The following is a 21,083-nucleotide window of genomic DNA, read 5'->3' as shown; positions in this document are numbered from 1 at the left end:
CACTAAATGACACTGAATCCACATTTAGGCACACATCTGGTCTTTTAAGGCTGTGGTCTGAAACTTTTGATGGGCTGAGGAACAGACTAGTTCAGTTTAACTGTTGTTTTCAATAAATTACTTTTTCAAATTTGTTTTTGTCTCAGTCCCATTTCTTCGTTTTGTATTTTAAAACTCTACTTTCTGACTCTCAGACACTATTCACTCCATTCTTTTCAGATTTCATACTCGTTCTTTACCATCAGCAGAGATGCAGTGCACAGTTTGATGGCTGATTTCCAAATAAACACATTTTTGAAAAGTTTTTGAAAGGATTGAAAGTTAAGTCTCAAAATGAATCCCTGGATAGGCAGGGCATCAGGGAGCAGGAGGGGCCAAATTATATACACTGATACACATCTGTAATCACACTGAGCCCCAGTTACACTTTATCTAGCAATGATATATTACATTATCACAATCTTTTAAAAAAAAAAAGTACACATATTATATTCTAAGTTCATGGGTAACAGTGTAGTGATCAGTTTGTCTGTCCATCTGTCCGTCATCATTTTGTTTCTGAGTTGGAAATCATTTGGCATTTGTTCACCAAACCTGCGACAGTTGATCAGTTAAGGGTTGGAGTCGTTCCTTTTGTAATTCTACAGTGGGGCAAAAAAGTATTTATTCATCCACTGGTTGTTCCAGTTCTCCTACTAAAGATGACAGAGGTCTGTACATTTCATCAGAGGTACACTTCAACTATGAGAGACAACATGAGAAAAAACATCCAGGAAATCACATTGTAGGATTTAAAAAAAAAAAAAATTTTTACTTTTTATTTTGTTTTTGAGAAAAAAACCAACACAAATACTTACACCAACAAAACACTACAGAACAAACAAACAACAGGGGGAGAGTCCAGCCTTAGAGCAGCATCTTGTCCACATATACATCCATCACACACATGCATCACTATACTCGTATACCCATAGTATGTTTTTAAAGTTTGATGATCTTTTGAAATTATACAAAGTCCGGTCTCACAGTTACAATATCAGTGAGCCACTTTGAGCAATTTTCAGTAAAAATATCAGTTTTACATCTTCAATTAAATGTGATTCTCTCCATGACATATATATTGGACACTACATCAGTCCAGTCATTTATAGTGGGGATGTGTCTTTTCAGCCATTTTCTGTTCAGTCTTCTTACTTGCCAGTAACAGTCATCTCAATAACCATTTATCACTCTTACTACACTTGAGTTCTTCTAAATCATTGAGATACATGGTCTTCAAGTCAAAACAAATTTTAAACTTCAGAACCGCCTCCAGGAGGCCATGGACACGTCTCCAAAATGGAATCACTGAGGGACAATCCCAGAAGATATGGAAGTGGTTTTCCACCGTACTTCCACAGGACCTCCAGCATGCAGACTGGTCAGAGGACTGAGCTTTCTGTACTGGGGTACAAAAGAATCCAGTCCAGTTCTTCCAGCTGTATTCCCTGCAGGAGGGGGAGCTTGTTGTCGTCCATTGTTGTCTGCAGATTCTGTCCCATTCGTCCAGTGTTATCGTGAGGTTGCCCTCTGATTCCCATCTCGTTTTAATGTCCAGAATACGGTCTCCCTTTATATTCTGCAGAGCTCGGTACAGTCTAGAAATAATCTTTTAGTAGGTACCATCGATATAAGGTTTTTGGAAAATATCCAGAATTTCATCTCCAATCGTCGTATGATCTCTAAAAAATTTTTTCCTAATAAAGTCTCTGATTTGTAGATACCTAAAATGGTCCTGATTTTGTCGATTATAATTGTCCTTAAGGTTCTGGAAGGTTAACATTGTACCTTTTCCTAGGAGTGTAGAGTACGTTGTAAGACCATGTGCAGTCCAACCTCTGAAGCTCAAGTCATATTTACTGGGTAAGAATTCCAGATCATAAGCAAACCACTGTAAAATTTGAGTCCTCCCCTCCATTTGATATTTTTAATTAGTCCCTTCCATGTCTTTAATGAGCTCATTATATATGGGTTGCCAGAGTCCGTCAGATGGGTGCTTAATGAGGGGTCTCCTATTAATGTATTAACTGGTAGACCCCTCCCCATTGTGTTCTCTGTCTCTTTCCATCTAGATCTGTGGTTGGGCTTGCACCAGCCAATCAGTGGTCTCAGTTGAGCAGCTTTGTAATAGTCCACTAAACATGGAAGGGCCAACCCCCCTCTCTCCTTAGCTAGTTGCAAGAGTTTATATCTTACTCTTGGCTTTTTTCCAGCCCAAATAAATCGTGAAATAATTTTGTCCCACTCTGAAAAGTAGTGTTCTGGTTTTTCTATAGGCACCGGCTGAAACAGAAACAGAAGTCTTGGTAAAACATTCATTCTAATTGAGTCGATGCATGAACTTATATTCAGATAAGGGATTAAATTCCATCTGATAATGTCGAAAATAACTTCCTTTTTCAGTGGGCTGTAGTTCATTTCTTCTAATTTAGTTTCATCAGTTGGCAAAATGATTCTCAAATATTTGACAAATTTTTTGTCTCAGTCTAATTGATATTTTAACCAAAGATACTGAGGGGGGTTGTAATGAATATTAATGACCTGGGTTTTTTGTTCATTTACTTTATAGCCTGAGTACGACCTGAATTCCCCCAGTGCAGACATCAGCTCAGGTAGTGAATTTGTTGGGCTCCAGAGGTATACGAGGACATCGTCTGCAAACAAAGCCAGCTTCTGTTCTCCCGCTGCCATTTTTATACCTTTCATCATGTTGTTCTGTCTAATCCACTGTGCCAGTGGTTCAATAAAAATTGCAAATAAAAGTGGACTTAATGGGCAACCCTTTCTTGTAGATCTCTCGAGCCCAAATGAGCCAGTTAGCTCAGCGTTTATTTTCAGTTTTGCTAATGGCTTATTATATAAAGCCTCTATTGTCTTGATAATTACTTTGCTGAATCCAAAATTTTCCATAGCTTTAAATAAGAATTTCCATCTGACTGAATCAAAGGCTTTTTGCACATCTAAGCTTATCAACATAGACAGTATTTTATTGAGGTTTACGTGTCTAATAATATGTAAAGATCTTCTAATGTTATCATGTGTCTGATGAGATGAGATAAATCCTGTTTGATCCAAATTGATTATTTCAGGCACAAATTTTTCAAGTCTTTTAGCAATAATCGAAGTAAATAATTTATAATCAAGGTTCAAAACCCTAACTGGTCTATAGTTTGCACAATCTAGTTTATCCTTGCCACCCTTAGGTATTACTGGTATAATTGCTTCCTTCCATGACTCGGGAATTTCCCCCTTCGTCAGAACCCAGTTGAATGTTTTTAGCAAAACAGGTATCAGAGCATCTTTTAGATTTTTGTACCACTCTGCAGTAAATCCATCGGCTCCTGGGGACTTCTTGTTTTTTAACCTATTTATAGCGGATAGAATTTCCTCTTTTGTTATTTGTGAAATTAGTCTTTTATTTTGGTCTTCAGTAAGGGTTGGTAATTTTAATGATTCGAATAGTGTCTCCATTTTCTGGTCATTATCGATATGAGGTTGTGAATATAGATCTTCATAGTATTTCTTAAAGCATTCTTTAATGTCCTCCATTTGATGGTAAATTTCCTTAGATTCAGGGTCTCTTATCTTATATATTGTGTTATCTGCCTGTTGTTTTCGTAATTTATAGGACAATAATTTTGTATACTTGCTACCACCTTCATAGTAATTTTGTTTAGTGTATACTAATTTCTTCTGAATTTCTTGTCTTTGTGTTTCCTCAGTTTGATTTCTTTGGCTTGTCATTTCTAGTTTAGTTTTGGGATCTCTCGAGTCTTTGTGTTTAGATTTTAATTTTTCTAAGTCATATTGCAGGCGGTTGAGTTTTTCCGTTTTTTGTTTCTTACAAAATGATGTTAGAGCAATCACTTGGCCTCTCATAACCGGCTTACAGGCGTCCCAGACGACGGGTGGAGACACTTCCCCATTTTCATTAAATTCTAGGTAGTTGGATATTTCTTTTGAAAACTGTTCAATTCTACATCTGTTCAGTACACTAGAGTTGAACCTCCAGTGGGTATGTTTCTGCCTGTATGTAGTTATTAAGGATCGATACAAAGGGCAGTGATCAGAAAAATCCATTATTCCAATATGGCAGTGTTGCACTTTACCAACATCTGTACCAAACATTAGAAAATAATCAATTCTTGAATATGTTGAGTGTGGAGATGAAAAAAAACTATAGTCTCTGTTTGATGGGTACAGCTGTCTCCAGACGTCAATGAGTCCTAATTCCAGCATCATTGAGTTTATTTTCTTGGTTGTTTTCTGAGTTTGAGATATTCTTGTTCCTGAAGAATCAAGGCGGGGGTTTAAGATGATGTTGAAATCTCCTCCGTATACGAGAGTCCCTTGGGCTTCTGTTACCATCCTATCTAATATTTGTATATAAAAATTGGGTTTTGATCCTGGGGGGATATATACATTATAAAAGGTAAAAAAATTCCCATTAACTCTCCCCTTTATCATTATGAATCTACCTTCTTTATCACTAGTAGTAAATATGTGTTCATAAATTATTCTTCCAGAGATCAGTATGACAACCCCTCTTGTATGATTTAAACCATTTGATGAAGCAAACACATATTTAAATCCTCCTCTTTTAAGTTTCTCGTGCTCTTTACCAGTCATATGGGTTTCTTGCAAGAATGCTATGTCTATATTCTCTCTCTGTAATTTTGTAAGAAGTCTAGTCTGTTTGATTGGGCTAAGAAGCCCATTAACGTTTAGTGAAATTAACTTTACCATATTTTGTTGATCACCCAGTGGTTGGATTTGAACGGAATATTGTATACATGCAGTAATGAACTTTGTGAGTATATATCGCTCATAATGAAAATGGACAAACGGATCTCCCCTGTTTGTAAAATAGAACAATAACAAAGATCCAAAAACATTAGAACAGATCCATAGACTTCCCAGTTTAGAGGAGTCATTACCCCTCTGAAGTCCCTGCTGGAAGGTAGAGGGTTGAAACCCCCCGAGTGGATGGGGCCCTCCCTAGTAGTGGAGGGACTGACCAGCACGTACATCCCACAACCTCTAGATAAGTCCAACATAAAGTCACAACGCTCATTCTCAGTCGGCTTCTTGTATAACTTTTAAATGAGAGGGTAGAGTGACACCGTTACCTTACTATGTCCGGTGTATCCGGTTATTTTATAGTGTGAAAACCTGAAGTTTGGTGGTTGGACGCCCTCCTGAAGTCCTGAAGCTTGTGTCTCACTCGCGTCTCTATTCGTCCTGGTCTGCCAGCCGGGTCTGCCTGTTGCCATGGGAACGTGTTCAGTATCCGCTCCTCCATGTTGGAACCCGGCTCCTCTCTGGTCGTGTTTACAGGAATCCTCCGCGCTTTCAGCTCCAGTGCGGCTGCCTGTGCATCCTCATAGGTCCGCGGGCCGGTGCTCCAGTGGATCCGGATTCTCGTGTATGGAGTTTGGAAGCGGATGCCCTGCTCTTTGAGTGCTTTTTTAATTCCTCTGTAAGATCTGCGCTTCTCCATTACATCGTAGGCATAGTTGTGGTCGAAAAAGACCTGCTTGTTATTAACAAGGACTTTCGTTTTCCAAGCTAGTTTAAGGACAGTTTCTTTAGCGTCAAACTGGAGGAAATTTGTAACGATGGGCCGTGGGGTAGCGTCGGGTCCCGGCTTCTGGGCCAAAGCTCTGTGGGCCCGCTGGATTTTAAGGGACATACCTTCAGGTAAGGGAAGCTTCGTAGTCTGTAAACTTTCCACAAACTGGATCATCGAGTCACCCTTAGCGTCTTCAGGCGCACCATACATCCGAATATTGTTTCTTCTGGGCCTGCTTTCCAGATCGGTCACCTTTTGCCTGAGTTTACGTTGTTCTTTTAGCAGGCAGAGCAGGGTCTCTTTAGTTATGGAGCCGCTTTCTTCAATTTCAGAAATCCGCTCCTCTGCCTGTTTAATAGACCGGCCTTGAGCTTGAAGTGTCGTTCCCATTTCCTCTAGTTTGTGGTTAAGCTCGTGTTTTAGCTTTGTCATCTCGTCTCTCAGGTCCTTCCTTAAATCTTCTTTGAGTTCGGAGATAGCTGTGTGTATGTCGTTCTTGAGGTCTTTGGAAATGGAGTAGAATTCACGAAGTAGTTCGTCTCTGGGTTCGCTAGCTTCTTTGCTAGTTAGTACGGCACCATTTGCATCATCGGAGGTTTCCATTTGCACTCTCTTCATTGTTAACTGTCCAGTCAGTTGATTTTTCAAACTCTGTTGGCCTCTCTGAGACTTGCCCCCGCTCATCTCTGCTGTATAAATTTACAAGTTGAAATTTTCAATTTGGGGGCTGATTTCAGGCCGATTGAGACGGATCAGAAAATTACACGTCTGACTCGCACATGGGTTCCCCCAGAAGTCCCACATTGTAGGATTTTTAAAGAATTTATTTGTAAATGATGGTGGAAAATAAGTATTTGGTCACCCACAAACAAACCGGATTTGTGTCTGTCCCAGAGCTGGACCTTCTGCTTTCAGAAGCTCTTCTGTCCTCCACTGGTTCCCAGTATTAATGAGACCTGTCTGAACTGGTTCTGTAGAACACACACCTGTCTGAACTGGTTCTGTAGAACACACACCTGTCTGAACTGGTTCTGTAGAACACACACCTGTTTGAACTGGTTCTGTAGAACACACACCTGTTTGAACTGGTTCTCTGTAGAACACACACCTGTTTGAACCGGTTCTGTAGAACACACACCTGTCTGAACTGGTTCTGTAGAACACACACCTGTTTGAACCGGTTCTGTAGAACACACACCTGTTTGAACTGGTTCTGTAGAACACACACCTGTTTGAACCGGTTCTGTAGAACACACACCTGTCTGAACTGGTTCTGTAGAACACACACCTGTCTGAACTGGTTCTGTAGAACACACACCTGTTTGAACTGGTTCTCTGTAGAACACACACCTGTTTGAACCGGTTCTGTAGAACACACACCTGTCTGAACCGGTTCTGTAGAACACACACCTGTTTGAACTGGTTCTGTAGAACACACACCTGTTTGAACTGGTTCTGTAGAACACACACCTGTTTGAACTGGTTCTGTAGAACACACACCTGTCTGAACTGGTTCTGTAGAACACACACCTGTCTGAACTGGTTCTGTAGAACACACACCTGTCCTCAGCCTCAAACAGTCAGACTCAAACTCAACCATGGACCAGACCACAGAGCTGTCCAAGGACACCAGGAAGAAAACTGTAGACCTGCACCAGGCTGGAAGAGTCCATCTACAATAGACAAGCAGGTTGGTGTGAAGAAATCAACTGTGGAGCAACTGGAAGAAAATGGAAGACATACAAGACCACTGATAATCTGCCTGGATCTGGGGCCCCATGCAAGATCTCATCCTGTGGGGTCAAAATGACCTGATGAATGACCTGCAGAGAGCTGGGACCAAAGTACCAAAGGCTCCCATCAGTACCACACTAGGCCCAGAGGGACCTGATGAATGACCTGCAGAGAGCTGGGACCAAAGTACCAAAGGCTCCCATCAGTACCACACTAGGCCCAGAGGGACTCCTGCTCCTGCAGGGTCAGGCGTGTCCCCTTGCTTAAGCCAGTCCATGTCTGGCCTGTCTGTCTGAAGTTTGACCCAGAGCAGATGGATGATCCACCAGAGGACTGGGAGAAGATCATGTGTTCAGATGAAACCAAAATGGAACTGTTTGGTAAAAACTCAACTGGTGGTGTTTGGAGGCAGAAGAATGCTGAGGTTCATCCCAGAACACCAGACCTCCTGTGAAGCATGGGGGTGCAAACCTCCTGCTTTGGGGCTGTTTTTCCTCAAAGGGGACAGGACCACTGACCCGTGTTCAGGGCAGAATGAATGGGGCCATGTATGGTGAGATCTGAACCCAAACCTCCTTCCATCAGTCAGATCATTGCAGATGGAACGTGGCTGGTCTTCCATGACAATGATCCCAAACACACCGATGGGCCAACCAAGGAGCGGCTCCGTCCAAAGCATGTCCAGGTCCTGCAGTGGCCTAGCCAGTCTGCACAGCTCAACCCCATAGAACATCTGTGGAGGGAGTGGACAGTGGGTGTGTCCCAGCGACAGCCCATAAACATCAACGTTGTAGAGGAGATGTGCAGGAGGAATGGACCAAATACCAGCTCCAGTGTGAGCAGACCTGTGAAGACTGAAGGAAACCTGTGACCTCTGACCTCTGGCACTGACAACAAAGAGTCTGTTACAAAGGACGGAGTTGAACTTTTGGTCCTGACCAAATACTGATTTTCCACCATAATGTACAAATAAATTCTTCAAAAATCCTACAGTGTGATTTCCTGGATGTTTTGTCTCCTTTTGTCTGTCATAGTTGAAGTGGACCTCTGATGACAATTACAGACCTCTGCCATCTTTAGGAGGAGAACTGGAACAACCAGAGGATGATGAATACTGTTTTGCCCCACTGTCTCTGCTGTTCGTCAGTGTTGTACTGTCATCACTGTCATTACCTCCTTTCTGGAGCAGAGCTAGAAAACCTTGTGATACTTGTTTCAGTGAGCTACTGATATATGACAAAGAGCTCAGCTGTCAGATACTATTTCTAACATCACCTTCCAAAGCCGACTGTGATAATGAGGTATAATCACACTGATCAGTTTATATGTGTGTCATCATCTTGTGACATGGGACACAGAGCTGAGCAGGAAATCTTTGAAAACCTTGGACTATATTTTCAAGCAGGTTCTATCTTTATAATCCCCCACAGATGTTCAGTCTAAACAGTTTTATACTGTGTAGCACTAGGAGTAACACTCGCCCCGTGACAACGGGCTGTAGAAGTTTGGTGTTTGGGACTTGGGTGGGTCTAACTCAATGTAATAAACTCAATTATGGTTCTGTTATGTGTATTGAAAATATGAATCATTGTGTTTTTGTTACTATACAACAGTTGATATCAGTTGGTTTGTACAGAGGGAGAGAGTCGACTCCTCCGGATGCACCATGCTGCACCAACAAACTGAGCTAACGGTTTTTTGTTCTTTCTGTTTTGTGGTGGGCGGTGTTAGCGTTAAGGTACATTACAGTCACAGTGAGCCAAGCCAACTAACACTGGTCCGCCAATGTTTTGGAGCAAACAAAGGAGTTTGGATTGATCACAAATTGAAAACTATGGTGAAAGAAGCTCTCAGATGTGTATTATCCTCCTTTCTGTCTTTGTCTCGGATATTTCTGAACTGTTATTACAGAACTTCACAATTATTTTCTTTGCAATTTCATTTGAATGCCATTCCTTGGCCTTGCAGCAATATTTGACTCTTTGTAAGACCATTAAAACTGCTGGAGAAAAAGAATAAAACTTACAAAATCTTGACACTGGTTTAAAAAACCCCCTGCATTTTCTTGTTTTGCATAAAAATGCAAACCAACACAGTTTCCTCCTGCGCTGCACGTCTCTCAGGCCCCATTCTCTCTCTTTTTTATGGCACACTCTTGATTAACAGCAGGGAGCGGTGGCCTCGGTGGCTCTTACCTGATTGTCTGACACAATCTCATTTCCCACTGGACCCATCTTTGAAATGTCAGATGCTTCATCCGGCCTGTGTGTGGGCTCCAGATGTCAGGAAGGCTAGTACCAGGTCAGGGCTTCATCCCTCCTTCCATGTTTCTTCTGACTTCCCATATATTGTTTAAATAAAATTGTCAAATGCCACGGAGAACACACACACTCACACACTGACACACGGTCCTTAATTGTCGTTTTCCCGTCTGTGGATAAATGGGACTGTGTAATGGCCTGCATCTGTGTGGCTCCAGTGACATAATGGGAGGCAGCATCACACAGGCTGCTGACACAGAGCAGCATTCAACCTGCAGCATGTGATTAATGCCGTAAACCACGCCACTGGGACGTCATCAACCATTTATGACACCGTATTATACAGTGACATGAGCCAAGGCACCGTCATGTCGGTATCATCAGCGCTATGGCTCCTGTTCGGCTTACCGGCCCACAGGATGGAAACTATTGTTGTCATGCAGCGTCCGGCAGCGGCGTCTGTCGTCATCTGTCGTTGTCTGACGTCGTCTGTCGTCGTCCGTCATCGTCGTCTGTCGTCGTCGTCGTCTGTCGTCGTCGTCGTCTGTCGTCGTCGTCTGTCATTGTCTGTCGTTGTCGTCTGTCGTCATCGTCTGTCATCATCTTCTGTCGTCGTCTGTCGTCGTCTGTTGTCGTCTGTTGTCGTCTGTTGTCATCGTCCGTCATCATCATCTGTTGTCGTCTGTTGTCATCGTCTGTTGTCGTTGTCTGTCATCATCGTCTGTTGTCGTCTGTCGTCATCGTCTGTCGTCGTCTGTTGTCGTCGTCTGTCATCCGTTACAAAAATTTCAATCGTCTTCTTCTCCTAAACTCCAGTTCTGATTGACTTCACACTTGGTATACAGCTTCTTTATGATGATGTCAACAAAAGTCAGTGAAATTATTTGGATCCAGATCTGATTCTGGATTTGGTGCCACTTTGAAAAATGTCCGCATTATAAGAGATAGGAAGTGGACGGATGCAATAACTCAGTAAATATGAATGATCTCCAGTGTAAATTTCTACAGTCCAGCCCTGATGGGGAGATGACCAAAACATAATGTCCACACAACTAAGGGGCAAAATGTCTTTTTTTTTTTTTTTTCCTAAGTTACACTAGTCAACATTTGCTAGGGATCAGGACTATAACTTTGCTATATTCGGGGGTGTAATTCTGGAAACTTGAAAATGTACTTTCCCAGTGGAGTACAGCCTGCGGATGCGGATGGTGGCCACACACATTATTGACATCACACCGAATGTGTTTCCGAACATTCTGAGTGGTTTCAGTGAAAACAAAATTGGAAGAGTAATTGTTGTGAACTCTAATTTCTAGGGTTGTATCACCCTTTTGCCAGAAAGTGCAATAAAAATGTATGTTTTTTTACCTTTTGGTCCATTTTTCTTTACATGACTAGCCAAAGTACACACATAATATATGAAGTCACCCAAAATATTATACAACATCGGTTATTGTGCAAATATAAAACTGATCCCTAGCAAATGCTGACTAGTATATCTTGGACTATTTCCAGGCTTTGGTGTCCACATTGTCCCACACAAACATAGTCTTTGTCCCTCATCAGGTGAGTTGGGATCTGGTCACCCTAGTCTCAGCTGAGCCACACAGTCCTTTTTCTATCCATGTTCAATAACTACTGTACCTTAAATTTACTAACAGTTGTAGGTAAGTTGCGTAGATGTGCTCTGACCAGCTGCATGCAGTAGGATGTTCCAGTAACTTTAAACACACATACAGATAGGGATTCATTTGGAACCTCATGGAACTCTTGAAACTCTTAATAATTAATTATAATAGTTATGTCTTTCTCATTTATTAGCCTAAAACATTTTATTTTTATCAGAATTTCAGGATAAGGCAGGAAATCATTTTTGATTTCATCAGGCAAAAGTTTACAGAAAGTGTGTAACTATTTTGTGCTCTCACCTTTAAACTATGTAGCATAACTCATAAAGACCCAGTGCTACTTCTGTGACAGTTCCCAAATGATTCTTTTCTCTATATGTACCCTTTCTGAAGTGATTTATAACCATTTATTGCAATATAATCTTCTGTACTCTGCTTTTATTTTGTGTGAAAATCTTGTATTTCCAGATGTTCATAAAAGCTCAGATTAAAGTTGAGGGATATTAACGAAAAAACAGAGAAAACTGAAGAAAAAGTGACTTGAAGCAAAATCTGTGGTTAACTGAACATAAACCCAGTGTGTCCATCCACTGTCACTGATCCACCTCCATGGGTTTGACTGAATCAGTGTTGTAGAAGATGACGGTGTTTCCACGGTAACTACGTTGCCTCTGAATATGGTCACATGTGATGACCATGAAAAGATGAAGAACTATATTCTACTCCAGTTACTGACATGTACTGATAGGATGAGTGGATCAGCAGGTATTAAACAGTACAGGTCAGGACGTGGTTTTGGTCGACGGTGGATGTTTGGGTCTTTAAGGGTTAAGTCACATTCTTGGTTTAACTTTCCACTGTCGTCTTTGTCACTTTCACCCTGTCCTCCTGGCACAAGTCGGTCAGCTTTGTCAGTTGGCTTTTCTCTTTTGATATTAGGGAATGTCCGCCTTCAGCTCTGTAACTGAGGTCCAGGAACATCAGCCGTTCCTGTTGGTTCAAATATCCGTCTCATGCATGTGTCGGTGTGCTCCAGTCTTCCACACAGGAGTTCTACCTCATCTGTAGCAGTCTGTCCCATCTGGCTGTGGAGCTGGAAGCCCTTCTACCGGCCATCCAGTCCCAGATCCGCTCCGTGCTGCTCCGTCGTCTCCTCTTGGACACTCCTCACCTACTGGCTCCGGCCCACAACTTCCTGAAGGTGCTCAATGAAAAGGCTGCCAAGTGAGTATTCAGCTTCACCCAAACGCAAAGGTGACAGTAGGAAGTACAGCCTACTGACACAGGCACAGACTGAAAATCCTCCAGACTGACACAAGAACGAAACAAACAAAACAAGGGCGCTCATTAGTAAACTTTAATAAGCCAGTGTTTTTCAACCGTGGGGTCAGGACCCCACATGGGGTCGCCTGGAACTGAAATGGGGTCGCCTAAAGTTTCTAGTAATTAAATATACGTAGAAATAAAATGTAAAAATATATAGAATATATAAATAACAAGAAAAGCACTTGGAGAGTGCAGACCTCCACCAAGACAGATCTGCCCCCCCCCATCACCACCAAAATGTAATCATTTCTTCCTTGTGCCAGTGTCAACATTTCCTGAAAAGTTCATGAAAATCCGTCCATAACTTTTTGAGTTATCTTGCTAACAAACAAACAAACAAACAAACAAACAAACAAACAAACACGCAAAGCAAAGCGATCACAATACTTCCTGGCAGAGGTAAAAATATATAAAAATATATATAGATACAAATAAAAAAAAATACAACTTACTAATAGAAAATATCTGGTGAGTTGACAGAGACAATCCCAATCCATAACAGACCAGACAAACTGAAACTGAAACTGCAGCACTGTGCTTCTGTTTATCTGTCACATGTTCACTGTGGTCAGTTTCAGATGCTGCAGCTCTTTCATCATTCATAGTTTCAGTTCTTGTTTGTTCAGTATTAATTGTCCTCCTTGGAAATCCCAGCTGGACTGACTGGACAGATCCTGACCTTTGTGCAGTAATCTACACCTGGATTTACTGCCTCTGTCCACAATAACAGACATTATATAGACTAAATGTCCACAATAATAGACATTATATAGACTAAATGTCCACAATAATAGACATTATATAGACTAAATGTCCACAATAATAGACATTATACAGACTAAATGTCCACAATAATAGACATTATACAGACTAAATGTCCACAATAATAGACATTATATAGACTAAATGTCCACAATAATAGACATTATACAGACTAAATGTCCACAATAATAGACATTATACAGACTAAATGTCCACAAGAATAGACATTACATAGACTAAATGTCCACAATAATAGACATTATATAGACTAAATGTCCACAATAATAGACATTACATAGACTAAATGTCCACAATAACAGACATGATACAGACTAAATGTCCACAATAATAGACATTATATAGACTAAATGTCCACAATAATAGACATTATACAGACTAAATGTCCACAATAATAGACATTATACAGACTAAATGTCCACAAGAATAGACATTACATAGACTAAATGTCCACAATAATAGACATTATATAGACTAAATGTCCACAATAACAGACATTATACAGACTAAATGTCCACAATAATAGACATTATATAGACTAAATGTCCACAATAATAGACATTATACAGACTAAATGTCCACAATAATAGACATTATACAGACTAAATGTCCACAAGAATAGACATTATATAGACTAAATGTCCACAATAATAGACATTATACAGACTAAATGTCCACAAGAATAGACATTATATAGACTAAATGTCCACAATAATAGACATTATACAGACTAAATGTCCACAAGAATAGACATTATATAGACTAAATGTCCACAATAACAGACATTATATAGACTAAATGTCCACAATAATAGACATTATACAGACTAAATGTCCACAAGAATAGACATTATATAGACTAAATGTCCACAATAATAGACATTATACAGACTAAATGTCCACAAGAATAGACATTACATAGACTAAATGTCCACAATAATAGACATTATACAGACTAAATGTCCACAATAATAGACATTATACAGACTAAATGTCCACAATAATAGACATTATACAGACTAAATGTCCACAATAATAGACATTATACAGACTAAATGTCCACAAGAATAGACATTACATAGACTAAATGTCCACAATAATAGACATTATATAGACTAAATGTCCACAATAATAGACATTATATAGACTAAATGTCCACAATAATAGACATTATACAGACTAAATGTCCACAAGAATAGACATTATACAGACTAAATGTCCACAAGAATAGACATTACATAGACTAAATGTCCACAAGAATAGACATTATACAGACTAAATGTCCACAATAACAGACATTATACAGACTAAATGTCCACAAGAATAGACATTATACAGACTAAATGTCCACAAGAATAGACATTACATAGACTAAATGTCCACAAGAATAGACATTATACAGACTAAATGTCCACAATAATAGACATTATACAGACTAAATGTCCACAATAACAGACATTATACAGACTAAATGTCCACAAGAATAGACATTATACAGACTAAATGTCCACAAGAATAGACATTACATAGACTAAATGTCCACAATAATAGACATTATATAGACTAAATGTCCACAATAATAGACATTATATAGACTAAATGTCCACAATAATAGACATTATATAGACTAAATGTCCACAAGAATAGACATTACATAGACTAAATGTCCACAATAATAGACATTATACAGACTAAATGTCCACAATAATAGACATTATACAGACTAAATGTCCACAATAATAGACATTATACAGACTAAATGTCCACAATAATAGACATTATACAGACTAAATGTCCACAATAACAGACATTATACAGACTAAATGTCCACAATAATAGACATTATACAGACTAAATGTCCACAATAACAGACATTATACAGACTAAATGTCCACAATAACAGACATTATATAGACTAAATGTCCACAATAATAGACATTATACAGACTAAATGTCCACAATAACAGACATTATATAGACTAAATGTCCACAATAATAAACATTATATAGACTAAATGTCCACAATAATACACATTACATAGACTAAATGTCCACAGTAATACACATTATACAGACTAAATGTCCACAATAACAGACATTATATAGACTAAATGTCCACAATAATAGAAATTATACAGACTAAGTGTCCACAATAATAGACATTATACAGACTAAATGTCCACAATAATAGACATTATACAGACTAAATGTCCACAATAACAGACATTATACAGACTAAATGTCCACAATAACAGACATTATATAGACTAAATGTCCACAATAATACACATTACATAGACTAAATGTCCACAATAATAGACATTATACAGACTAAATGTCCACAATAATAGACATTATACAGACTAAATGTCCACAATAATAGACATTATATAGACTAAATGTCCACAATAATAGACATTATACAGACTAAATGTCCACAATAACAGACATTATACAGACTAAATGTCCACAATAACAGACATTATATAGACTAAATGTCCACAATAATACACATTACATAGACTAAATGTCCACAATAATAGACATTATACAGACTAAATGTCCACAATAATAGACATTATACAGACTAAATGTCCACAATAACAGACATTATATAGACTAAATGTCCACAATAATAGACATTATATAGACTAAATGTCCACAATAACAGACATTATACAGACTAAATGTCCACAATAATAGACATTATACAGACTAAATGTCCACAATAATAGACATTATATAGACTAAATGTCCACAATAATAGACATTATACAGACTAAATGTCCACAATAATAGACATTATACAGACTAAATGTCCACAAGAATAGACATTATATAGACTAAATGTCCACAATAATAGACATTATACAGACTAAATGTCCACAATAACAGACATTATATAGACTGAATGTCCACAATAATAGACATTATACAGACTAAATGTCCACAATAATAGACATTACATAGACTAAATGTCCACAATAACAGACATGATACAGACTAAATGTCCACAATAATAGACATTATATAGACTAAATGTCCACAATAATAGACATTATACAGACTAAATGTCCACAATAATAGACATTATACAGACTAAATGTCCACAAGAATAGACATTACATAGACTAAATGTCCACAATAATAGACATTATATAGACTAAATGTCCACAATAACAGACATTATACATACTAAATGTCCACAATAATAGACATTATACAGACTAAATGTCCACAATAATAGACATTATATAGACTAAATGTCCACAATAATAGACATTATACAGACTAAATGTCCACAATAATAGACATTATACAGACTAAATGTCCACAAGAATAGACATTATATAGACTAAATGTCCACAATAATAGACATTATATAGACTAAATGTCCACAATAATAGACATTACATAGACTAAATGTCCACAATAACAGACATGATACAGACTAAATGTCCACAATAATAGACATTATATAGACTAAATGTCCACAATAATAGACATTATACAGACTAAATGTCCACAATAATAGACATTATACAGACTAAATGTCCACAAGAATAGACATTACATAGACTAAATGTCCACAATAATAGACATTATATAGACTAAATGTCCACAATAACAGACATTATACAGACTAAATGTCCACAATAATAGACATTATACAGACTAAATGTCCACAATAATAGACATTATATAGACTAAATGTCCACAATAATAGACATTACATAGACTAAATGTCCACAATAACAGACATGATACAGATTAAATGTCCACAATAATAGACATTATATAGACTAAATGTCCACAATAATAGACATTATACAGACTAAATGTCCACAATAATAGACATTATACAGACTAAATGTCCACAAGAATAGACATTACATAGACTAAATGTCCACAATAATAGACATTATATAGACTAAATGTCCACAATAACAGACATTATACAGACTAAATGTCCACAATAATAGACATTATATAGACTAAATGTCCACAATAATAGACATTATACAGACTAAATGTCCACAATAATAGACATTATACAGACTAAATGTCCACAAGAATAGACATTATATAGACTAAATGTCCACAATAATAGACATTATACAGACTAAATGTCCACAAGAATAGACATTATATAGACTAAATGTCCACAATAATAGACATTATACAGACTAAATGTCCACAAGAATAGACATTATATAGACTAAATGTCCACAATAACAGACATTATATAGACTAAATGTCCACAATAATAGACATTATACAGACTAAATGTCCACAAGAATAGACATTATATAGACTAAATGTCCACAATAATAGACATTATACAGACTAAATGTCCACAAGAATAGACATTACATAGACTAAATGTCCACAATAATAGACATTATACAGACTAAATGTCCACAATAATAGACATTATACAGACTAAATGTCCACAATAATAGACATTATACAGACTAAATGTCCACAATAATAGACATTATACAGACTAAATGTCCACAAGAATAGACATTACATAGACTAAATGTCCACAATAATAGACATTATATAGACTAAATGTCCACAATAATAGACATTATATAGACTAAATGTCCACAATAATAGACATTATACAGACTAAATGTCCACAAGAATAGACATTATACAGACTAAATGTCCACAAGAATAGACATTACATAGACTAAATGTCCACAAGAATAGACATTATACAGACTAAATGTCCACAATAACAGACATTATACAGACTAAATGTCCACAAGAATAGACATTATACAGACTAAATGTCCACAAGAATAGACATTACATAGACTAAATGTCCACAAGAATAGACATTATACAGATTAAATGTCCACAATAATAGACATTATACAGACTAAATGTCCACAATAACAGACATTATACAGACTAAATGTCCACAAGAATAGACATTATACAGACTAAATGTCCACAAGAATAGACATTACATAGACTAAATGTCCACAATAATAGACATTATATAGACTAAATGTCCACAATAATAGACATTATATAGACTAAATGTCCACAATAATAGACATTATATAGACTAAATGTCCACAAGAATAGACATTACATAGACTAAATGTCCACAATAATAGACATTATACAGACTAAATGTCCACAATAATAGACATTATACAGACTAAATGTCCACAATAATAGAATTTATACAGACTAAATGTCCACAATAATAGACATTATACAGACTAAATGTCCACAATAACAGACATTATACAGACTAAATGTCCACAATAATAGACATTATACAGACTAAATGTCCACAATAACAGACATTATACAGACTAAATGTCCACAATAACAGACATTATATAGACTAAATGTCCACAATAATAGACATTATACAGACTAAATGTCCACAATAACAGACATTATATAGACTAAATGTCCACAATAATAAACATTATATAGACTAAATGTCCACAATAATACACATTACATAGACTAAATGTCCACAGTAATACACATTATACAGACTAAATGTCCACAATAACAGACATTATATAGACTAAATGTCCACAATAATAGAAATTATACAGACTAAGTGTCCACAATAATAGACATTATACAGACTAAATGTCCACAATAATAGACATTATACAGACTAAATGTCCACAATAACAGACATTATACAGACTAAATGTCCACAATAACAGACATTATATAGACTAAATGTCCACAATAATACACATTACATAGACTAAATGTCCACAATAATAGACATTATACAGACTAAATGTCCACAATAATAGACATTATACAGACTAAATGTCCACAATAATAGACATTATACAGACTAAATGTCCACAATAATAGACATTATACAGACTAAATGTCCACAATAACAGACATTATACAGACTAAATGTCCACAATAACAGACATTATATAGACTAAATGTCCACAATAATAGACATTACATAAACTAAATGTCCACAATAATAGACATTATACAGACTAAATGTCCACAATAATAGACATTATACAGACTAAATGTCCACAATAACAGACATTATATAGACTAAATGTCCACAATAATAGACATTATATAGACTAAATGTCCACAATAACAGACATTATACAGACTAAATGTCCACAATAATAGACATTATACAGACTAAATGTCCACAATAATAGACATTATATAGACTAAATGTCCACAATAATAGACATTATACAGACTAAATGTCCACAATAATAGACATTATACAGACTAAATGTCCACAAGAATAGACATTATATAGACTAAATGTCCACAATAATAGACATTATACAGACTAAATGTCCACAATAACAGACATTATATAGACTGAATGTCCACAATAATAGACATTATACAGACTAAATGTCCACAATAATAGACATTACATAGACTAAATGTCCACAATAACAGACATGATACAGACTAAATGTCCACAATAATAGACATTATATAGACTAAATGTCCACAATAATAGACATTATACAGACTAAATGTCCACAATAATAGACATTATACAGACTAAATGTCCACAAGAATAGACATTACATAGACTAAATGTCCACAATAATAGACATTATATAGACTAAATGTCCACAATAACAGACATTATACAGACTAAATGTCCACAATAATAGACATTATACAGACTAAATGTCCACAATAATAGACATTATATAGACTAAATGTCCACAATAATAGACATTATATAGACTAAATGTCCACAATAATAGACATTATATAGACTAAATGTCCACAATAATAGACATTACATAGACTAAATGTCCACAATAACAGACATGATACAGACTAAATGTCCACAATAATAGACATTATATAGACTAAATGTCCACAATAATAGACATTATACAGACTAAATGTCCACAATAATAGACATTATACAGACTAAATGTCCACAAGAATAGACATTACATAGACTAAATGTCCACAATAATAGACATTATATAGACTAAATGTCCACAATAACAGACATTATACAGACTAAATGTCCACAATAATAGACATTATACAGACTAAATGTCCACAATAATAGACATTATATAGACTAAATGTCCACAATAATAGACATTATACAGACTAAATGTCCACAATAATAGACATTATACAGACTAAATGTCCACAAGAATAGACATTATATAGACTAAATGTCCACAATAATAGACATTATACAGACTAAATGTCCACAAGAATAGACATTATATAGACTAAATGTCCACAATAATAGACATTATACAGACTAAATGTCCACAAGAATAGACATTATATAGACTAAATGTCCACAATAACAGACATTATATAGACTAAATGTCCACAATAATAGACATTATACAGACTAAATGTCCACAAGAATAGACATTATATAGACTAAATGTCCACAATAATAGACATTATACAGACTAAATGTCCACAAGAATCGACATTACATAGACTAAATGTCCACAATAATAGACATTATACAGACTAAATGTCCACAATAATAGACATTATACAGACTAAATGTCCACAATAATAGACATTATACAGACTAAATGTCCACAATAATAGACATTATACAGACTAAATGTCCACAAGAATAGACATTACATAGACTAAATGTCCACAATAATAGACATTATATAGACTAAATGTCCACAATAATAGACATTATATAGACTAAATGTCCACAATAATAGACATTATACAGACTAAA

General features: G+C 36.7%; 1 protein-coding gene across 5 annotated transcripts in view; it reads left to right on the top strand.

Annotated features, from left to right (window-relative positions):
* Nucleotides 1–21,083, top strand: part of msh3 (mutS homolog 3 (E. coli)) — a 200,187-nt gene that overhangs the window by 62,930 nt on the left and 116,174 nt on the right. For all 5 annotated transcript variants that reach the window (XM_030142646.1, XM_030142645.1, XM_030142644.1 and 2 more), the window contains exon 15: nt 12,271–12,458. In XM_030142646.1, coding sequence (XP_029998506.1) covers nt 12,271–12,458 — 188 coding nt within the window. The remainder of the gene's footprint in view (nt 1–12,270; nt 12,459–21,083) is intronic.

This window comes from Sphaeramia orbicularis, chromosome 9 (assembly GCF_902148855.1).
Source record: "Sphaeramia orbicularis chromosome 9, fSphaOr1.1, whole genome shotgun sequence".
NCBI lineage: Eukaryota > Metazoa > Chordata > Actinopteri > Kurtiformes > Apogonidae > Sphaeramia > Sphaeramia orbicularis.
Note: the sequence above shows the minus strand (reverse complement) of the source record. Positions and strands in the feature narration are given on the sequence as shown.